This window comes from Manacus vitellinus, unplaced genomic scaffold, assembly GCF_001715985.3.
Source record: "Manacus vitellinus isolate BGI_N305 unplaced genomic scaffold, ASM171598v3 scaffold_24_pilon, whole genome shotgun sequence".
NCBI classification, from domain to species: domain Eukaryota; kingdom Metazoa; phylum Chordata; class Aves; order Passeriformes; family Pipridae; genus Manacus; species Manacus vitellinus.
Genome location: NW_021939798.1, coordinates 6,638,035 through 6,661,324, shown reverse-complemented (window position 1 = coordinate 6,661,324; position 23,290 = coordinate 6,638,035). Strand labels below are relative to the sequence as shown.

The window sequence follows — 23,290 nt, the reverse complement described above, 5'->3', positions numbered from 1 at the left end:
ACCCCCTGCAATAAGCAGGGACACCTTCCACTGGATCAGGTTGCTCAGAGCCCTGTCCAGCCTGACCTTGATTATTTCCAGAAATGGGGCAACTACCACATCTCTGGGGGATGCTATGCCAGTGTTCCACCACCCTCATCTTAAAAAAACCAACCTGTACATGTCCTTATAGTGCTGCTGTGTACAGAGACCTGAGCTATGCCCCAGACCATCACAGTCTCTGCCTTAAACCAACTGTACAGCCTCAGCTATGAACCAGAGCTGTCCTCAAGGTGAAACTTCACTGACAGGACCACAGGCATCTAACCTAATTTCTGTAGCTCCTCTCTGTCTGGTGTCACACAGAATTTCATAACAGAAGATTAGATCATATTGGAAGGTTGGGGAAGAATAATGTTGACTTCATGACTGAAGCAGGTGGAGAAAGAAAAAAGCAGAAACTGTTCTATACTCTCAAGGACAATGTTGCAATGAAAGGACAAGTCTTGTGTGATTTAGAGAAGCCATCTCACCATGCTGGGAAAGATGAATGAGGTATTCAGACTAACCGACCTGAAGGTGGGGACCGAGAAAGGCACCTGAAGAGGTTACATGCCTCCTTCCTCTTGATGCCAACTGGAATTAAGCATTTCAATAGCGCTGTAAATCAATTTGTACTGATGCCATAGAAACTGTGCTTTCCTGAGGCAGAAGTGGCTGTTTACTGTGGAAGTCAGGGGAGGGAAGTGGCTGTGTGCTTTTGGGTGCTGGCTGGTGACTCCTTTGAACACTTGGCACTCAAACGTGCCACAAACTCCCTCACCTTGTTTCTGCCCGGGTCTCACTTGCCATGGGAATCCTCTCACCACTTCTCCTGTTTCTCCCCAAGTCTGGCTCCATCACCTGAAGCACAGTTGGAGTTTTGTTGCCTGGACAGGATTCAAGTGCTCCTTCTCTCCCCACTTCCCGGGCATAGTGCTCCCAGCAGAGGTCCCCATGGACACATCCACATGGTCAGCATGGGCCACCTCAGCTGGGACCACAGTCAACCTGCATCAGACCTCTCTTGCCCCAGAGCCTGCAGGTTGAGCAAACTGCAACGCTCAGTGCACAGGCACCAGCTCTTACCAAAACTGTTGGCTTTAAACGGTATCCTGAAAAGCTAAAACTTATTTTTCTTTTTTTCTGGTTAAATATTTACTCAAAATGTCAAGGCTAACTCATCAGTTACCACTTTAAGAAAGAAACAGATGGTGGTATTTTTATCCACTTCCTCACCAGCAAAACACAAAGAGCAGATGCTGCTATTCCTCATGCTGGGCATCTCTGCCAGGTAAGTGCTGTGGCTCTCTATTTTGGACAACCTCAGCTTTCCTGATGCTCAGATCTGGATGTTTTAGAGAATGAGCTGGAGGGTGGAGTGGTTGTTGCTGCCACACTGTACCTGCACCAGGGCTGAGAGCCGAGGTGAGACCAACAAGCAGAGGAGCTGGAGAGCAGCAGGTCAGTGTGCCCGACTCAATGAGCTGGTTAGTGCAGCCCAAGGGGCCGTGTCTGAGTGCACACAGCAAGCCTTGGGCTGCACAGACTGAGGCTGAACCTCAGATGGACTAAAGACCTCGCCACCCCTCACACAGTCCTGGGTGAAATACTACAACTGCCAAACTACAGATGGGAAAATGAGGGGGAGGACTGCAGGACTTGTTCTCAGGGGTACACAACCGAATTCCAACGATTTCAATGGGAATTAGGTACTTCAGAGCCTTCAGTGATGCTGACTTATGTATTCTGTCCACTGTCACACAGGATGGAACAGAGGCTGAGTTCTCTAAACTGAAGGTCTATGTCTAAACTACCGCAGCATCCTTAAATTTTGGGGAACAAGGAAGAAATTTAGTCTCCAGAGTTTAAAGTTGATAATTTTCTCTACCACTTATTAAGAAATGCTGTTCTAGAAATAATAAAGTGATTTCCCCTGTGAGATACTATTTGGTATCCAGCTGAGAGAGAGAAAATAGCAGGTTACTTGTCTGACTTTGCAAAGTCGTGTGTGATGAGAAAAAAAAGGGCTGAAAAACTGCAGTTTTTGGCTTCTTTCAGTGTTTTGATCAACCAGGGAATTCCTCAAATGAGAATCCATTAGGGTAAAAGCTGCCACCAGTTTAGCTCTATGCCAGTGCTGTTTTCAGCCCTTCAGGGAGAAAACACTTTGAAAAGACTTTGAAAAATAATAGTTCTTACTAATGGAAACCTTCAGACCTTGGAGAGACTAAGAGCCTGATCCAACATCAGGGCAAGTCTGTGCAAAGACTCCTGCCACTCTCCTGAGAGTCTGATAACTCCCTAAGAGGTGCCAATGAAATTCTCAGTTTTTCCAGATGATTGGCACCACGTCCAATATGTCAGCACACAGTATCCCCACACCTCATCAGTTCTGCCCAAGGTCCTGCTGATATCAGGCTTGTAAACTCCTATTATCTGACCCCCACTCCTGCAATCGATCGCCGAAGGATGCGGCTGATTCTGAGCCCTCCGGTTGTGCCAGAGCCGCAGGCCTGCTGAGGTTCCACCCAGCACAGTTCCAGTCTGCATCAGGCACATGACAAATGGGGAAATTAAAATGACACCTTTTTTTCCCTTTTCGGTGTGAAGAAATGTTAATCCCCCGAGTTCCCCCTGGTTTTGCTGGTCTCAGCGTTCCCAGTGCTGTTAAACCTCTGGTGTGAGACGCTCCAAACCCACCACCAGCCTCATCCCAGCTGGATCCATTACCAAAGTTAAGCCTGCTAGCCTGATCAGAGCACTCAGAAGAAGTAGTAGCACTTAGATGAAGTAACAGATCAATGTTAATGAAGACCTCCCTCCACAGATAAAAAAAAAATTAGCAAAGGTTATAATATGATGGATAGAAGAGAGTCTATGAAATGACTATTTGATACCATGATGGTATGAAAAGTGAATAATTTATCTCTGTGCTTTGGGAGTCAAAGCCCAGGCTCTATAGAGAGTAAAACAGCACTGACATCCACCCACATTAAATCTGAATACATTTTCAATTTTGATTTCTCTTGTATCTTAAGCTACAACACTTGATCCCAACAACAGCAGGTTGAATGCATTAGGAAGGAATGTTATTGTATAAGCAATCCCTTTATTGGCTGAAACATCAGAGGGTCATGGAAACATCTTTAAATGTCACTCCTTTGTGCATTTATTTTTGGAATTCTGGTCATAAAGCTGAGCTTGAATCCTCATGGATTCAATTTGGAGGCTGATAATCAATCATGCAATCAAAACCCCGTGATTGGCACACAGGCCAGTTTTTTTAATGCCTGGGCTTGTGTGCTGTGTAAAGCAATGTTTTTTTTCCATGGGAGAAAATCAGAGACAGAATGAGAGAGGTCTTATGGGAGAATCCCCCTTCCAGACCATCAAGTGGGAAAGCCAACGCAGAGACAACGAGGGCTGTCCCTGCTCTCCAGTTCAGTGTGACACACAGCTGTGGCTTGGCTTCTCACCGAAGGTGTCCTCACTGCACCCCTGTCCCTGAGTGCCCCCAGAAAGGGAGGACAGAAGGAGCGGGATTTGCTCCTCTGTGGTGGGAGTGGAGCACTGGCTTTGGTCTTTGCCCTGATTCTTCTAGGAAAAGAAAAACATTGGCTCGGCCTCCACCCAGACACAGGGACTGGAGCCACGGTGTGCAGAGACCTCAGGTCACCTGTCCCAGCTGTCATCCCGTGTTGATGCAGCTGCACATCCCAGGCAGTGATGGTGAGATCCCCGAGCCACTCACCGCAGCCCGCGGCAAAGGCAGAGCGGGCAGCCGTGGGCAGAGGCGGGCTCAGGGCAGCCCAGATGTGCAGCCCAGAGGCAGATGGGTTTCCACATGAGGAGATTTATGACTTACTGAAAAGCCCCCAGTTTGATGGCTGCTTTTTCATTTCCTACAAATCTAATTACAGGGAGACAGAACTGATTCTGAACATATTTAGGGAATGGGCTTGTTGCTGTCTTTTTTACGTTTCCTTTGTAGTAGAAAGCAGCGTGTTGGCTGAAAACATTCACATACTCTCTTGAGAAAACATATCAAATGCCAACAGGAATGGAATAGCAATGGGAGAGCCTAATCCTGAACACGCTCCAGATGGCAGGTCTTCCTCCTGCCTGCAGTTACTGAGTGGATTATTCACCATAACTGCAGATTTTTCATGCACATAGGTGCCTACAGAGAAAGGCTCCAGCTAAAAAAGGCCCAAGTCCTGGCCAGGCAGACCTACAGATCTATAAAGAAGCATACAGGGCTTTTACCAGGTCAGACAGGTCAGACTACAACAGGGCTCAGCACAACCCAAATGTCTTCCTCTAGATCCGATTTAACTAGGGAACATCAAAAGAGAAGCTTGCATTCCACAGTTCGGACATGGGAAATCCATCCTTCTTTTACCCAGAGCTAAACAGATTATTTTATAGGTTTTCTTAATGAAGGTCAAAAAGCAGCCAAAGCAGAAGAGCAGAACAGAGCACATCTACTCAACCATATCTACTCAACCATATCTACTCAACTGGGCAGAAACTACCCCAGAAACAGCAGCTGACTTGAGATACTGGGGGACACATGAAGAGAGAAAAGTCAGAATTGGAGTCACATAAGAAGACAGTCTACTCACATGGTGAGGGAGATGAATCACCTCAAAGGTGCTAGATAAAAATGATTAAAAACATCTCACGCCCTCAAACTCACCAAGCACAACACACACAGACCAACTGAACAGAATGTCTTTTATAGCTGTCGAGAACATTTGAAAGATATACATATAGGCAAGGCCACTGTTATTTAGACTTATTATTCACAGGGGAATAGTAAAAACAACATCTTCTACCTGAAGCAGGCTCCTATTTTTCTGTCCTGAAAGAGGAAATCCTGACTGAAAGCGAACCTTTTATGAAGGAAGCAGCAGTAAGATATGACAGGCACACAAAGATGCTTTGAGCAGGAAGGTTTATTAGCTGCTGCATAACAAGAGCAGCAACAATGGTATTAAAGAGGGACTGCATTTAGCATGGAGAGAAACCTTCATGCCTTGGGGTACAGGTCACAAACAGATGCCTGTTTGGAAGAGGCTGGTCCTTGGGCAGATTCTTATCAGAGGGGAGCTTGCCCCTGGAGCGTGGAATACTGCCTGCTAGACGAGATGGGGGACCAACTTAGCAGGACAATGGCTTTCATCTTGTCTGGGCCATTTTCAAAATAAATGTCTCAGTAAAATTAATGGGGAGCTGGGGAAAAAAGCCTTCTTTGCATTCTAGGTTAAGCAACAGTTGAGTCTCTGCTTCCTTAAAAATGATCTGCCACCTGCTACTAATTTCCTTCTTTGTTACAAAAGGCATTGACTGCCTGAAGGAAAGGGGGAGAAGAAGCTGTTAAGCTGCACTTTACACAGAGCAAATGAGAACGCAAATAGCAGGGGATGTGTGTTTTAATGAGCAAAAGAGGCATTGATCAGTTTACTATTGCACTTGGGGCTGGTCCCAACACACAGCAAGACCCAGAGCTCCCTGAGGCTCTGCAGGACCGGCAGGCGCTCATTGTCTGCGGAGCCGCAGGAGGCTGGAATAACACCGGTGACGCCGTGCCCTTGTCTCTCCTGCCCCTTCCCTTGCACAAATGCTCAGCCCCTTCTTTGGCACACACATCCTACACTCTCTGAGCTCTTCCTCAGCCTCTACTCACCTTAAGGGCCGCAGTGTCCTCAGCAGTCTCAGCACCCGCAGCATCCCCAGGATTTTCGTGCCGCTGTCTGACACCATCGAGACCAGGATGTCGATGACGGAGATGAGAACCAGCACCCCATCCAGCACGTTCCAGCTGCTCTTCAAGTAGGCTTTCTCCCCAAAACACAAGCCTAGTGCCACCACCTGCCCGGACACCAAGTTGCAACAAATTATGAGTATCACACGCAATATGTTTGTTCCACTTAGCAACCTGCTGAGAACGCGTTATTTACAGATACAAGTCTGTGAGTCCATTTGCTTCCCAGTACAGAAGCCTAATTAGCCAAACCAGCAAAGTGTTCTATTGAAAGAATTATGAAAATACCGCTGCAGAAACATCCCAGGTTGTCCCTTAGAGCTGATGTACTTTTAATGTAGATAAACGTACCTGCACAAAACTGTTCTTAAAACGTTCAGCTCTGGCACAAAAAAAAATTTGATCTCATTTTATTCCTATAGACTGCAGGGGAGAAGGTTCAGAGTGGCTGACCCGAAGCAATCATGTACAAGCTTTGCAAATAAAGAAACTAGAGAAACTTTCCAAAGAAAGAGCAATTGTTCAGCGAGATGATTATGAATTACACAAGAGAGATTTACAGCAATGGGTTTCTGAGCCTCCTGCCTCAAATCCAGCAAAGTGTTTCAACATGCTTAAGTCTCTCCCTCCTCAGGAAAGCACACAGAGGCTTAGGTTGTTGAGGACAACTGGTTGTTGAAGACAATGGGACTTACATGCATGGTTGAAGTTAAGCGTGTGCTCCAAGAGCTTTGCTGAATAGGGAAGGATTGCTGAATTGAAGGATCCCATTGCTCATATAATGGTGTAAATCAAGAGGAACTTCAGTGAAATTGTTCTGATGTAAAACGTGCTCAGAATAAGGCATGTGGTGGGTATTTGAATATGATTCAGATGAGAAAAATATACACCTCACTCACAGCTGGTAGACCTAGGGGTTTTGTGAGTCCACCGTAATAAAAGATCACTAATATAATGCAGGCACACTTATCTCCAAATTCATTTACCTTAACTGTCATCTCAGTCAGGAAGATGACTGTAAAGATGTAGTTGGAGAGTGTTAGGAAAATCCGTTCCTACAAAAAAGAAAATGAGAGACAGTGTTTTATAGCCTGCTCTCTGCAGCTGTACATCTCCCCATGCATATTTAGGCAGTTGATAACTGTTCTCCAGCTTCTGTGCTGAAACAAGCCTCGGACTGTTTGCTCGCAAAGAGATAAAAATCCAAATATTTAGACAATAACACTTCTCATGGTTCAGCCCTGCCAGTACCCAGCTCTGTGTCAGCACCATGGACAGGGGAGCCGCCAGCATCTGCCTCCAAAATCCCCCTATTTGCCCCCAGTTCCAACCTCCCCTGCAGTAACAGGGAGATATTTCCCCCTTGAAACATGCTTGATAAATCTCTACCTGCCCCTCACCTGCAGACGTCATCGCGCAGTGTAAATATCACTGAGCTCCCAATTCTCCCAGAAATTAAGTCAATATTAGAGTGGCTGAGCTGTGAGGCAGCAGGACCCGTGGGATGCTGAAGTGCAGCTGGCATGAGTTGTCACAGCTCCAGTGAAGCCAGAAAAGCTCTGGGGTTTTATGCCAGCTGAGATCTGCCCCCAAAAGGTTGATTCTCTTGCCCAAAGCCGTGGGTTAGACCTGGCGTGAGGCCCAACAGCCACATCTCCCAGTCCCCTGTGCTATCCACCAGACCATGCCATCCTCACTGCCACTGCTCTGCAATTGCAGCTAGTGATTACAGATGAGACCATGGACTGGTTCCCTATCTGTAGTTAGCAGAAACCTATCTTTTTAATGATGATCATTAAATAAATTACACTTTTCCCTAATCCCTGAACCACCTCTGATTGCCTGTACTGAGAAATGGACAGCAGAAGATGGAGGCTGGAGGAAAGATGATGTGTGTGCATGTATGCATGTGTGCATACAGCTCAACTGGCCCCAGTTCTGATAATAACAATTTTGGATTTATTTCTGCCGCTCCCTACAGAGCAGTCCCATAAGAGATGCAGATCTCTCGCTCAAAATGAGATGCAATTTAACCAAGACAAAACACCTTGGCAACTCTCTCTCTCTTGCCATATCATGATTTACTGAAAGTGACTCAGGAACCACACAGCAGCTTGTTTCCATAGCAGGTCCATAATTAATTAGGTCCTAGACCTGCACTGTGATTGTATGAGCTGTGATAGGAAACATCTCTGGCCGTTAGCTGACTGCCACACAAAAGACTGCTATAGAGGGGCAGGCAGTGGGCAGGAGGGAGAGAGTAGGGACCTGCTTGTGGAGCTGGAGATAAAACAGCAATAGTGTGGAGGAGAGACTGAGGATATTGCCTCCCTCCCTGGCAAGCGCGTGGCTGTTTCGAAGGATAATCTCCCCGGCCCATGTCGTGCACTCTGCAGTGGGGAGCGCGTGCTGGGTAGCAACAGAATCCCCTGTTCTGATAAGCCAGCTGAAACTGGGACAGGGAAAGAGAACTCGCTTGAAGCAGTTAGAAAATCCACAGCTCAGGGAAGCAAAGAACAATTATTTTAAACAACTCGACCTAAACTAACTCTCTCGGTTTCCAGATGAGAGCTCCATCAGCACAGGCAGGGCCCGTGCACTCCTCCTGGCTCCTCTGCCCCACCACTCAGCATCCCCCTTCTCCTCTGCTGCTCCCAGACCATGGTCCAGCTCAGTCCAGCCCTGGACCCGTTTTGGTTCTCTTGGTTATAACCTGATGGTGACTAAGCTCACACCAGTCCCTGTCTCCTTTCCTCTCTGCACTCTCCCAATGCCAGGGGACACCACAGCTCCTGCTCCTCTCCTGTATGAAGTATTGGGTTTGGGTGCTACAGCTCTTTGCTGTGGACTCCCCTGACTTACACGTGTCACCCCATTCCCTTCATCCTTTTGTAACTACAGCTCCTTTCAGAGCCAGCCTTGGTGACTTGTGACTCTCGGAGGTCACAGCAAGGGGCTCCAAAGAAACATTTGATATTTAAAGGGACATTCTCAGGGTTGCCCATTTGAGGAGCAGCAGGGTGACTTCCCCTGCTAGATTGGCTGGCAGGGAGCCCTGCCCTCTTCCTGCAGCTGTGAGTTGATGCACCATGACTGCATGGTAACTGAAAGAAAAAATGGATTTAGGGGAGGGACTGCTGGGCAAAACTGTCACAGTAAGGAGGACTACTAGGGAATGCTTAAAATAGGCACAGAGCATCCAAGACTCCAGTTTTGAGGTCTTAGTTGAAGATCCACAAAAATGAACAGCCTGACACGCCTACATCAACAAACCAGGATTCTTTACAATTGTGATATGAGCAGTCTTGTGCGATACACCAGCAAGAGCCCAGCACATCTCAGCCCCAATCTATGCTAAAATAAAAGAGCAATAGGATGATTCTGCCCCTCTGATTGATGGATGTTGGTGCTGTGAGGGTCTGGTTTCAGGGATCCTTACACAGCATACTAAAACAAAGCGGTTCAGGGAACTGGCATTACAGTGCCTGTATCAATTCAGTTTTTCTGGTGTCACAACAAAGCTGATACACAAAGGGGAGAGAGGAGTATGAAATGAACAGTTTCCCCCATTCCCTTCGCACCACACATACGTGCCCGTGGGGAACAGATGGAAGAAGCGAACATTGTGTTGAGAGAGGAAAAGTGTTTGAAGGTTTCTCAGAGAAGGAAACTGAGACAGATGTCATGCTATGTCATGTGTTAAAACCTTGATCATAATTCCAGAAATGGGATATTGGATACATTGCAGGCCATAAGCTCTGCTCTTGTGCTTTGAAATGAGGCTAGGTAGGCACCAGTACAGTTGCTGTAACTAATTCAAAGGATACACAGGAGGTGTTGGAAGCTTCCCATTTTAAAAAGAAGAAGAAAGTGAGACCGAGTGCACACCAGTGGGGTCCAAACCATGGGTGTTTGCTCCACAAGGAGCACAGGAAAACCTTAACCTCAGAAACTCACAGCACTGTGAGGCTCAATTTTGGGCCGTTCCATGGCAATGGTAATGCAGTTCAGGAAAATGATCACCAAGACGACATGATCAAACATCTTGTGAGTGATGATTTTATTGCACATCAGACGGAATCTGCCGAGAAAGAAAAGAAAAAGAAGAGTAGACACAGAGTAGCTATTAATGCTCGACTGGCTGGGGAGACACACAGCAGCTCGATGCACGGCAGGGGAATCGGGTGCTCCGTTTGCAAAGCAGATGAGCTCCAATCTCCCAATCCCCTCCCTGGCAGAGCCGAGTGCTGCGGGCAGATAGGGGTGGGAACAGAAAAGGATCCGAGCTGCAGAACTGGGCCACAAGTTTCAAGCCCTGGTAATGTTCGTAGAGGAGTTTGGCTCACTTGGAATGGAGCAGCTGCTTCCACAACTCAGACACATGGCCAGGTTTGGATTCGGCCCCCTACCTGGGCTCCTAGTGCTCAGGTTTAGCTTAAATAAAGGAAGAAATACTCCCAGTGAGCCCGTGAGGGTTGAGTGCACACAGAACAAAGGGACAGAAGCTATTTATTGTGACAGATGGCTGTACACTGACCCAGGATTTATAATACCGTATTACATTTCCCAAAGTCTGTTTCTGAAAATCTCTCTAATCTTTGTATGAATGAACCTGAACACCGTCCAGGGCCCTCTGGCTCGAGCATGGGGAACCCTCGCTGCGTGTGGGTGCGTGTCCGTGGGGGAGCACGGAGCACAGATGGCCCTGGCATGGCCAGGCTTTGGGGAGGGCAGAACCAGGAGCCTGCAGGCAAGGAGAGGGGCTTCTCTGGGAGAGGGAGGAAGGGAAGTGGGAGGACAGAGAATTCCAGCTGAGAAGCATGTTGGGGAGGTCAAGGACTGCCCCTTGCTGTGGTACGGGTTGTGTTGCAGGGGCAAATTCAGATATTTCTGCTTAATGCAGCACCTCTCCCCCCTGCTGCAAACTCCTTGCACTCTGTCAAGTGACAAACTTGCAGAATGTCAAAGCAAAGGATGAACCTGATGAAGCTGCAGCCATGCCCTGGGCTATGGGTTTCAACTGGACACTCCTATGCTCTCTGCAGCCAGCAGTTGTTTGTTGTCTCACCCTGACCTCATGCTGGGGCAGGGGAAGGGCTGGAAATTCTGTGGACTGACATACAGAGACCCATCTGGGATAGATGGGCAGATGAGCCACTGTAAAAAGAGCATCTGTGCCCAGCACATCACCACTGCCCAAGAGCCCTGCCTTACCTGGAGTGAGGGGCGAAGATGTAGATGGACCAGGAGTCTCTCTCTTTGCAGCAGGTGGGGAGCCGTGCCCGTATCCAGGCCTTCACACGGTCCCTTTTGCTCTAGGAGGAAAACATACAGACCAGGAGGAAAACACAGAACTGTTAAAACAATAAACCTCCAAAACTTCCAAGTGAAGGACTCGGGGCAGTTTTTCACTAAACACATATCTCCAAGTGCTCAGTAAAGCTGAAATAAAATTATCTCCCCAAAAAAGACCCCACTGGGCAGGGGAAGGAGCTCTGGCAGCCGGGTAAGGGCTGTACCAGCCCCCTGAGCTCACAGGGTTCGGTCTTGCTTCTTCCTTCACACACAGTAACTGTGTCTGGCACATGGTTATCCAAGAGGACAAACATGATAAATAAAACCCTTGCCCAAAGGACTGATAACCCGCTCTGATCAGCCTCAGTCCCTCCAGATACTCATCAGATGCTTGCCTAAATCTTCTAAAGTTTTTTTTGTGGTATTTTTGTGTGGTTTTTTAGTTGTTTGGGTTTTTTAAAAGAATATAGCCTGCTTAAGTCAGAGGTTATAAGAGGAGCAAGGGATGGATTCCTGCTGCTGGCTGGGGCAAGCCCTGTGTCCGTGCACTTCTGGAAAGCTAAAGAAATCATTTGAGACCCGAGTTTTGGTCCAGGAACACAATGGCAAGCATCTGCCTCTCATTCAGCATGAACAGATTAGATGGGAGATTATAAAGCCAGAAGGGAACATCGTGGCCAGCCTGACCTGTATGAACATGGGCCATCCAACTCCCACAAATTAATTCCTACTTGAAACCACGGCACATCCTCAGCCACGCATACTTATGCTATAGACTGTCCACAAGGTCATTTCAGGTCAGGAGGGCAGACTGCAAAAGCCTTAGCCAAAAAGTCAAATGGAGACATCAAAAAGTGGATGCTGAGGGAAGGACTCATCTCAGCTGCAACAGCCTCTGACTTGGGTTTATCACCTTCTCATTCACAGGTCTCTGAGGGAAAGTCAGGATCTTTAATCCCACTGACACTGCAGCATTAGCACCCTGTGCATGGACAACACCTAAAAGCCAAGCCAACATCCTTCCCACCACACCAGGGCTTTCCCAGCCCTTCCACATGGAAGCACCAGAAGACGAATGCACAGATTGGTGTGTGCAATGTCACCTCAGCACTTTGCATTTGCAGATAAATAAAAACCAATCCTTGCTCTTTCATTACCCACATTTCTCTGCTACCACCTGGGCTTGGATGGGCAGACCTGGGAATGTGCCTGCATGGGCTCTTTGAAGCTTCTTCTCTAGATGTTCAGGGCCATGAGGATATAGAGGGGTGTGAAGGACAGTGCAGGAATCACCACTTACACCCCAGGAGCACCCACACTCCGGGACTGAGGCACTTTCATTTATTCCATCTTGGAAAAACAGGGAGGGGGAATTCATTTGGAGCCAAACTGTTCACACTTGGAGTAGTCTGGATTGTAAAAATGGGATTTGTTAGGGTAATTGAGTGGAGTGGAGCAAGCACTTTCTGTTCCTATAGGCAACCAGCCAAGGGTCTCATTAGTGATGAGGAGTAACTATTGTGGTATCTGTTTTAATGAAAGCCCTCAGTGACAACCTGAACCCTTCAGAAAAACAAAAATCATCTTGGGAAAATAAGAAGAAAAGTTTGAATAACAAACAAACAAAAAAAGTAAAATCTTTTTACCCTGTTCCTCCATCCATCCATCCTTCCCTCCACTTCTACACACACACAGACCACGCCACCATACACCAGTGGGGTTTTGGTTGTCTTGGATGTTCTCACATCCCTTTTCCAGCTGCAGGCAAGGAGTCAGAACTGCTCCCTTCTCTCTAAACTGTATTTAATAGAGCATGCATCCTTGGGGTTGTGTTATCCCTTCAAGCAGCCTAGTTAGTTTAATTATCCATAGATTTAACAAAGGTAAATAAATGGACAAAAATTGGGTGTCTGCTCAAAGTTGTGGTGAGAACAGTGACTGCTACTCCAGCCTCTGGACACGGAGTAATAGATGCAACTTGGTCCAGTTCACTTTGTGAGCTGGAAGGTTTCCAGAAGTATCTCTTATTCAAAGCAGTTCTGGTATTTATCAAGGGGATTTGTAGTGAATGGTAATGCGTCAGCAGCACAGAATGCTTCTTTATATTCCTTTTGTCCAATTTTAATGCCAAAGATATTTTGGGGTTTGGCTAATTGTTGCAGCTCGCAGTTCATGGGCTAAATCAGATAACAAAGGCAAAAAGTGATCTTCCATCATGTCTCTCTATCCAGTGGGTTACATTAAGGGCAAGCACTGGGGCTCGGCCGGGGCTGCAGCCCGGCTGCTCTGTGCGGGGCCAAGTACATCCCCAGAAATCTAAACTCCAAGGAATTACTCCAGATTTCCACTAGTGGAACAGCACAGTTCAGTTAATTTGAGCCAAATGTAAGATATTTGTGAAATAAACCCTGAGTGTTTCTAGCCTAAGCCCCATCCAATGCTTTCCCAGCAAGGTCCGGGCAGGCTCCGAGTGCTGACAATCGGGCTGATTGCTGTTTAAGCCTGCATTATGTTCAAAGTGATATATCAATTATGTGGCTCAAATCATATCTATTTGTTCATAAAACACACCTGGACAGGATGAATAAAGATGTGGGGGGAGAAGAAAACTACTCTTTAATTCAGTTGCCAGTGACACAGAAAAAAAATCTCCCTGGGTAAGGCCCCCCCAAGCCCCCCACCATGGGGGCCAGGACATGGGGAGGTTCTGGGTGCTAACAGGCAGCAGCAGGAATGGAGCCACTCAATCCTATAGCAAGAAGAGCTGCTGATAAATAGCTGCTTTTTTTTTTTAAGGAATTTCAGATAGTAATGCACTTCTGAGGGCAGGATGAAAGGCAGTTGGCATTAAAAGATGACTGATGCGCTCCTCAGAGTAAGGGAGAGGCTTAGATTTATAAAAGATTTATTATAAGGATGGGGGAACTGCTGAAAAACACTGTGAGCAGCAGTGGACCTCCAGGCAAGCTGGAAGCTGCATGGAGGCACTCGAGACCTGATTATTTAATTTTAATATGCAGCAGGGACAGGCTGAGAGAGTTTGGGAGTGGCTGGACCGCACACCACAGAGAAAAAGTGGAATAGGCAAAGGGAAAGGAGCTGCAATCACAAAATGTAATGAGGTTTTGGAGAGCAGGGGACACATTTGGTTGCATATTCAATATTTCCCTCACTTTCAGCTCTGAGCACGCAGCAATTTGGGTGGAAAGCACCCAAAACCATCCAAAATCCAGCAGTCAGAAACAACAAAGACCTGGCAGCAGATCCCTGATCCTGGTCACAGCCACATGAACCCAAGCAGGCAGCAGATTGCTCTCTCTGTGACATTTCTCCTTGTCTGCAGTGATTCCATACTTCTGGGGAGCAGAGCTGTCAGGGGCCTGATTCTGGCCCCTCAGAGGGATGGAAATTCAGAATAAAGTCATTGAAGGCAGTGGAGCAGCACTAATATAGTGGGAGCCTGGGAAATCCAGACGAAGCGTTTGCGCTTCCTTTAATTTCTGCACAGAGGCAATCAAAACCAGGCAGCAAGGAGGGATGTGAAGCTTTGATGCAGAAGGGCATATTTAGGATTACTTTGATCTGAGTAACAGTTGAGCTTTTCTCTTCTTTTGTTGCTGGGGAGTTTTGTATCTCATTTTTTCCATTTATAACGCCATTTTTTTTCCCCCTGACTTTGTCAAGGCTGATTTAGGGGCAAACTATCCTCCCTAAATGTCAGGAGGGAATCCCAAAGGGAAGGTCCACAACCCAGGGGCTCATTTTGCTAATCTGAGCAATATTTTCTAATCCATCTGGTTTAGTGATTTGCAGTGAAGACATATTTTGTAGCGTGAGGAAAGGCACCAGCCAGCTGCTGGTGTCCCAGCTGTGGCCATACCATGGGCTAAGGGCACAATTCACTCACCCTATTTTGTCTATTCTTTGCCTGGGCATTTCCTTCTGACCACTGCATGGGAGGGGATTGAGGGATCTTTGGTCTAACCCTCTGTGGCCAGACCTCGGTACACAGAGGATGACATTTGGTTTATACTAAAAGCAGCTGCTGTAATAAAGATTAAAAATCTTACTCAACAGATTATTGTCAGCAGTGGCTGGGGATGGGGACTGGGTGGGATGGGAGAGGAGGGACAAGTCCCACCACACCACATCCACCACAAGGGGGGCTGCTGGCTCGTGATGCTGTGGGCAGAAAGGAAGGGACCAGTGGGATGTTTGGACCAGGTGAGCTGTAAAAAGCAGCAGATGTTGGAGCACGAAAAAAAAAAATAAAATCCCTAGCTAGCAATAAAAAGCATGGTCTCTTGATCACTTTTAATGGTGTTTTTTTCCAAAAATAATTGCTGTTCCTTTTCTTAAAAATTTAATTTATTCTATGGAAGGTAAAAACCAGGTTAAGACAATCAGTAAAAATCCCAGGCTGAGGATCCATGCTGGAGATGTAATGGGATAATGGTTTTTTTTAAAGGGAGTTCATGGCTGAGTGACTCCATTCTGCCAGCGCTAACTCCCTTTCTCCTCCCATAAGGAATAGAAGGACTCTGGAGTAAATGCTGCTTTTGCATCCCTTCACATGATCCCAATTCCATTTTCATTCAATAAACTCAGTGAAACACAGTAAAATCATGTCCACAAGCTGCCGCTTTCCTGTTCTCAGAACAGCCCCTGTTACCATCACGTGGCTCTACCCAAAACCCACGTGCTCCACCAGCAGAAACAGAGTTACCCCCTGGCGATGACACATCAGACCATCACATTTTTAAGCCTGAGAACAAGGTATAATCAAACAAAGAGGTAACCTTGGAAGAGCAGGGAACACTCCAAAACCGGCCCAGGGACATCCCAACACACACCTGACAGCCAGGACTGTGACACCTGCTGCCTAACTCAAGCCCCACCATGCCAGACATGCAAACAACTTTGGAAAAGCAGCCAGATTCCTTTTATCTCCTTAAGACACAAACATCCATGTGAAAAAAAAAAAAAAATAACCAGGAACCCTCGTCCCTTCCCTGTGCTTACAGCCTTTTTAGCTAATATTTCCTAAATGGCTCTTTTCAGGCCATGAAAGAGATGCTCATTGGCAAAATGCCTCTTCAGATGGAAATTAATGCAAAGCCTCTGAAATTACCACACTCTCCACAGGCCTAACACTGCCATGGGAATGGAGGGCCAAGCCCTGCCCTTTCCTTGCCTGTTGATGTCAATAGCAATTGTCTGCTGCTGCTGTGGGGGCAAAAAACTGAATAATAGTCGGAAAGCAGGGAAAGTTACTTGCTTTGTTTTGGGGCTTTTTTGAAAAACAGTGAAAAAATAAACCCAGAAAAGCATATATTTCCAGTAGATAGCCTTCACTTTTTAAGTTTTAGTGGAACCTAGGGAGTTTTGCCCTAATTTCTCCGTCATGAGCTATCTGATACTGCACTGAAATACTTGATATGATCCCAACCCCATTTCTGATGTCATCCACTGCCCAGAGACCTCCTGGGTGACTCTCAGTCTGGTCTGGTGGTGATGGCGAGACCTTATCCCTGCAACAGGCCATTGCTTTGCACCCACTTGTGCGCTCCCAAGACAGGGACAAGGATCGTTTCGACAAGGAAAAAAGCCCGAAACGAACACGTGGCATTTCCTTACCATGTTGCCTTCATCATCACCGTCATCACCATCCTGGTGGGGGTCATCCAGGTGGAGCTGGTGCAGCAGCAGACCCGGAGAGGTCTTCCCATTGCAGTCCTGGTGCTCGGAGGCAGTGGTTCGTGTGCTGTGCATGCTGCTGGTCCGGTACAGGGAAGGCACCTGCAGGGTATCCTGGAGGTCGAAGGACCCTTTCGTTTCCAGCGACTCCATGCGCTGAGGCAAAGAGCCATTGACGCTGCCGGCCCGGCTGGAGTGCTCCTCATCCGAGCTCTCCCCTTCCTCCGAGCTCTCCTTGCCCTCCCCGGAGAGGAGGGACCTGCGCTCGCCGCTCTGCCCCCGCCGTTTGAGGCTGGGGGCCCGGCCGATGCTGTTCGAGCTGGGGGCCCCGGCCGATGCTGTTCCAGCTGGAGCGGCGGCTGTTCCAGCTGCTGCTGGCACGCCAGGGACTGTGCGGGGAGCTGCGGGCGCTGGGCTGCGGGAAGGACAGGGACAGGGAAGAGCGTCAGCCCCGTGCCACCCGCCCCGTGCCAGGCTGCTGGGGCGGATGGGCGGACGGACAGCCCCACGGACGCACTGAACATCCGCAGGAGGAGGTGACGCGAGTACCGAGGACTTGAGCTCGTAGAGGGCGGGGTCCACGGAGACGCCGCTGGCCCGGCGGGACTCGTAGCCCTGCGCCGCGTCCCCAAACACGGCACTCTTGGGCATGGGCATCGGCGTGGCAGCGGTGTGGATGATGAGCGGAGGGGTCAGGCTCTTCTTCAGCTCCGGGTGGTCGCTCAGGGCCATCACTGGAAGACACAAGAGGGTTTTAGGTGTCACACCTCAAGGGGCACACCTACAACCCGCTCTCAGGCAGGCAAAGAGCTTGCGTGGGGATGGCTCTGCTCCGAGCACCAGGGGGATGTGGGCCAGAAAGCCCGTCTGGAGAGCTGGGAGTCTGTCCTTCAGCCTGGCAGGGGAATGTCAAACAGTAATGGGATCAGGTACCCATGGGATCATGTGTCAATGACAGAGGAGAGCAGATGCAGAATGCCATCTGTGGCCCCTCAATCCTCAAACCAACACCCACCAGCTCCAGGTCTAGAAACCTCCTTTCCCATGCCCGCTCCCTCCATCCTCTTTCCCCATGTTCATCCTGCAGTGACAGCCCAAAAGCCCAGACCTCAGGCTTGGTGGGGAAATTACAGCTCAAATGCAATCATGCCTCTCCCTGTCTGCATCCCAAAATCCCACCCCAAGCCACAAGCCTGCTGCAATGTCAAGCAAACCACAACTGGTATTACAGCATTCCCTCTAGGAGGGCTTTTTCCTTTCGGACACATTGTTTTCACAGCAAAGTGAGGTTTCTGTGGAAGGGCCCATCCTCCCGGGATTATTACTCACAGGCTGGATTTGACAAGTTTTTCTTAAGTCCTCCCTCCTCTTCCAGGCTGCGGGGAAAGAGATCCCCCTCGGAATCGGACTTGGAAGCGTCACCCTGGAGCAAAACAAAGGGCTTCAGCAAAGAGGGTTATGGGTCACAGTGCATGGACACCCCTCTGCAAAAATGGATTCCCATCTCCAACACCACACCTACGGATCCACTGAACTTTGTACCACAATGCAACACCACCTTTCACAAAATGATGCATGCACAGGTTTATACCACAGACTAATTAACCTCCTACCAGGAAGATGGATTGCCTCTGGCTCCAAACACGGTCCCAGAAAGGGATCAGAAAAAACCAAACCATTGCTTAATTTTTGCTGCTGGAATTGCAGATGGGGCAGATGTTAGGAAAGGACAGATATCCGATGAGCAATTTGTGGACAAAAGATGGTCCTATTAATCTCTCTTAATTTATACACCATGTCTTAAAACTCCCTGTGTGTGGCTCTTTCTAGTGATGGAGCAATCCAGAGTTCAGAAAGGGCACAACAGACCCCAAATTTCCTATGTGACTCATGTGCACGTGTCGATGGACGCCCCATCAGCACAGAGAGGATCCAGGTGGCAGAACCCAAGTGCTGTAAGCAGCCATTCCCCTCCCAGCTGCCACACACAACAGGAGCAGAAGTTTTGGGGATTTACACTGTATCGTTTGAGGAGTTTAAATTCTGCCTTATCATTTCAAACCTCGGGGGTTGAGCGAGAGCTGCCTGCTCTGACAGGTGCCCATCCTCGGGCAGAGAGAGATGATGTTTACCAGTGCTCACAGCGTGGTGCCCAGGCTCTCACTCGGTCTTGTGGCACAGACCTGATTAGGGATGTCCCTGTGTGTCACCCTGATTCTGTCCATTGGCACTGCAGAAAGGCACTTAGGGTGTGGTATAGTCAGGATACACCCAACGGGCAGTGGTGCTCGCCAGAACGACCGATACCCATCCAAAAAGAGGAGGATTCACAGCTGAAACCACTGCTCTGGCAAAGGGCACCAAGCCCTGTCACAATGGAGGAGAGGTGGGAAGAGAGGGAAGATGCTGGGATGGGAGAAGCCAAGCAGACCCTCACTTTAGCTGTGAGAGCCCAGGAGCCCCAGGAAACCCCACCAAGGCTAAGCTGCGTCCCCAGGAGCCCTGGCCAGCGCTGCTGAGGTTTGGTGCTCGGGTACCTGTTGACTGAAAAATCCCAGAAGGACCCCAGCGTGGGACAGGAGGAAGAGATGGATCCAACACAAGTCAGTGCCCTGCACCTCATTGTTAGGCAAAACCCCAGAAGGCTGAACCCCAGTACTGCCCCCCTATTTAGCGGGGTCACTAAACTGTTAAAGATATTTTTTCCAGGCAGACTGGACACTCAGACACATTTTCAAGGCAAAAGAGAGTGTGACGTGAAGTGTTGGCTCAAAACTTCCCCTCCTAACAATCCAGAACTTCTGTGCTATTCAGGGAAGCTCATCCTGCAAGATGCAGTCTGAGAAGGTCAGGAATGCACCTTGCAAGGGGGAGCAGTAAAGCCAGGCTGGCCCGAGCTTTGCTGGAGTCAGACCCGTGTCTGTATGAACAGGGGCTCCAGCTGGCTCCAGGTATGTTCCCCCGGAGGCTCCCGGCTCAGCCTGTCAGCGGGCCTGCCAGGAATTACTCATTCTCCCTAATGGGTTATTAAAAAGAAATAAATAATGGGAAGAATTTTACATGATTTGTATTCCTGGAGTGCTCTTTAAGAGCCTGAAGGAAAGTTTTAAGGGGGCACAATGAGATGTGTGCTGAGACGGAAAAGCAGAGCTACATGGGGACTTCCCACCCCCTTCCCCAGCACCAAACCCCATGTCTGGAGGACAGTGAACATCCCCTCCCAAACACCACGTGCCAGACTCAGTATGGTGCAGGCAAACATCTCGCAGCCGTGGCTGCTGCCCGTTACCTGTTCTTGCACTCCCAGTTTGCCTTTCTGGATAGAAAAGGGGTTAGGAGAGAACAGGGAGTTAAAATCCTTTCGGGAAACGAGGGAACGTCAAGGTGGACCAGGCGGTACCACAGCTAAAGCAGCCTGTACCGAAGGGATTGATACACTGGGATACAAGGGGAAAGGGCTTCTGGGCTGAGGGAAAAGTCAGGCTTCTTGGAAAGGACAGAAAGGGAAGGGGGTGGTAAAGAGAAAGAGGAGGTTGGCAGAAGGGTAAGGTTTGGGGTGTGCTGCACTTTGGAGATCCACAGTTTCCTCAGACCTGGACGGGACCATTTCACATCCTGGCTGGGCTGTAACGTGGCATCTCGTCGGCAATCCCAGCATTCCAACCAGCCTTTCTGGACACACCACGGCGCAGCTGCTGCCGTCCTACCCTGTCCTGCAGAGCACAGGGCTCCCACACACACGTGTCCACAAACAGGCTTGATTCCAGGTCCCTTCACTCCTGGCCATCCTCCTCCGCCTGCGTGAGGGAGCCTCGGCAGGCACACTCAGCAACCAGCATCACCATCCACACCCCTAGGGAGGTCCCCAGGATGTGACTGTGCCATGGAGAGGTTGTCACAGCCTCGTGGGGAGCCTTTCCCAGGGCAGGCATCTAGAAAGGGGTCAGCGAGAGCTGTGGCTGGAGCCACATCAGCCACTCCAAAGCACCCACCTTAATTTACCTGGCTCCCTCAGAGAAGGAAGGGACTTAAAATCAGGGCTGACTCGACAATGAGGGTGACAAAAAAAGGAAAGAAAAAGAAAATACACTCCCAAAACACCCAAATAAACCCCAAAAGGATGACAGCTACTACAATGAGAACAGCACCACGGTGTGTGACCAGGCACCACGAGAGAGACAACCACAGTGGTGGTGGGATGTGCTGTACATACCCCCGACGAGTCGACAGGCAGCTGAATACAGCTTAACTGCCCACTCGCATCTTCTCGCTTGGAGATCTCCTGAAGGAGAAACGGGGGGAGGGAGGGGGAGGAAGGGGAAGGCGGGGTTCAATTTTCACAGTTTCAACAGCAGGACTGAATGGAGAATCAAAAAACACACAAGAAGAGGCAGGGAAGGAGAGGGGAAGGGGGAGAAGGGCAGTGTGTGGCCACGATGGAGTGCCAGGCTGGGACACCTGCCCCGTTCCACTCAGCACAGGGAAGGAGGGGAAGATCTAAGGTGAAGCAAAGCCCTTTGTAGGGACCAGCCTTACCTTTAAATTAAGTGTTTCGATCAGAGCTTGCTTCAGCTCCTAAGTGATAATTGTGCTAATGAAACACCAGCTAATTATTGAAAACATGATTTTTTTTTTTTTTTTGCAGCTCTATAATAGCATCTTTATTTATTACGCCTTCATTAAGCAGCAACGGAGGCTTTTAATGAATGTTTGATTAACACAATATCAGTGCTCTTGCAGCCAGGTGAAATACCTAATTTAAGGAGAGACACACAATCTGCTGTAAGTTCAGATCCCTCCTCAGCCCTGTCAGTGGAGACACCCATTTAAATCAGCAGTTTAAACCAGGGGTCTGCAGGCAGGGCAGCACAGCCCCGTCCTGGGGAGCTTTGCCACAGCAGCGGCCCCAACATCATTTCACAGCACCAAAAGTCAGCCTTTCCCTGCCCACTTGGAAAGCACACACCATTTTCCACGTTGCTGTGTTTCCCCTTCCTCAGGGGCAGCTCTCCCACCGTTCCTCACTTTCCAGCAGTTCACCTGTGCCTGGTCCCATCCCACGGGGCCAGAGGAGGTCACATGCTGCAGCAGGAGGGCACAGATTGTCCTACCAGCTTAATTTCTTGCCTCCATGGCAGTGGATCTTTCCTCTGTTTGCTAAGTGGTTACAAAACTCATCCCAGCCTAGGCTGGGATGAAGATTTTAAGAAGGAGTTGCCAGTAGAGCGATGGACACTTAAAGTCTTTGCTTATAACAGAGAGAGACATGGAAAAGCCATTGAAAGAGAAAAGATGGAAACACTTTTCCTTTCACAAGGAAAATCCCACTAAAACCGATAGGAATGCAATAGGCAAGGGATGCAAGAAAAACACCATCCAAAATCTCTACTGCAGGAGAAGGGACTGTTCCCTCTGGTGGAAGCCCAGAAGAAGTCAACATCCGTATTTCTCCAAGGATGCTACCTCTAGAATGCAGGTAAATGTCCTGCAGGGAAAAGGAGAGGCTGGAGGACCTGGGGTGCCGGGGAGGGAGGAAGGTAAAAAGAAGGGGAAGGAACAAACCCATGAGTGAAAACAGACAGGGATATTGGGACACAAACTGGGAGGATTACCAATGGAAGAATACGCTTTGGAGATAATACTATTAGGAAGTCCCTTGGGAGAGGAGCTTATGCCCAACTAAGAGAAGTCACTCCTTGCCTCAGAGAGAAGTCTCTAAGGCAGGGACCTGAGAGGTCAGGCAGCAATTTCCAGTTAGCAGCTTGATCAAACAGAGTCCCCCCTGCTCACCTTCCCTGCACCAACATCAGGTTCCAGTTAAATCAGGAAATGTGTGGTCAAAAACAACGACGTGGCATAAAGTCCTGCATGTGCCTCTCGCAGGAGAGAAGCAGGTTACCAAATTAAAGGAAAAGAGGGGGAAAAAAATAAAAAAAGGAACTCAACCCTGCAAAATATATTGTTCCATATTTAAAGTTTGGAACAGGTCCTTTTAGTTTCTCAACTGCTTATATACATCTGCTGCCTGGCAACTGGGGCTGCAAAGCCATGCACTAAAATTAACGAGGTGCTTGCGGATTGAGGAAAGGCACTCAAGGACCAGGGAGATAAAGGCAGCAGCCCTAGGATTGTGTTTCAGCCCAGAAACCTGAAGGAGAATGGAAAAACAAAAAAAAAACACCACCCAAACCCAACACAGAAGAAGAGTCAAGTACAATCACGGGAGGGAGACGCCAGGGTTTGTTTACAGCGAGAGATGATCTCTCTATTAATTCTGCTTAGGAGAGGATCCTGTGTGTGCTGGCTTGCAAAAACTAGAACGTGATCTGTTCGCAAAGCTACACACCAGCAAAGCTGAACAAACATAAACCAGCAAGGCCAGAGCTGGCTCCTGACCTCCAGAGACGTTTGCTCCCCACCTGCTGCAGGAAACTTGGGTTGAGCTGAGGGACCTCTTGGTCCCATCACATTCTACTGGAAGAATGTGGAGAACTCAGAATAACGAGGATG

General features: G+C 48.6%; 1 protein-coding gene across 1 annotated transcript in view; it reads right to left on the bottom strand.

Moving 5' to 3' along the window:
* Nucleotides 1-23,290, bottom strand: part of CACNA1G (calcium voltage-gated channel subunit alpha1 G) — a 145,680-nt gene that overhangs the window by 39,353 nt on the left and 83,037 nt on the right. Inside the window, 9 exon segments of the mRNA XM_029959986.1 lie at nucleotides 5,711-5,895; nucleotides 6,775-6,843; nucleotides 9,746-9,869; nucleotides 11,003-11,103; nucleotides 16,721-17,128; nucleotides 17,130-17,195; nucleotides 17,330-17,514; nucleotides 18,110-18,203; nucleotides 20,994-21,062. Of these exon segments, the coding sequence (XP_029815846.1) occupies nucleotides 5,711-5,895; nucleotides 6,775-6,843; nucleotides 9,746-9,869; nucleotides 11,003-11,103; nucleotides 16,721-17,128; nucleotides 17,130-17,195; nucleotides 17,330-17,514; nucleotides 18,110-18,203; nucleotides 20,994-21,062 (1,301 nt within the window).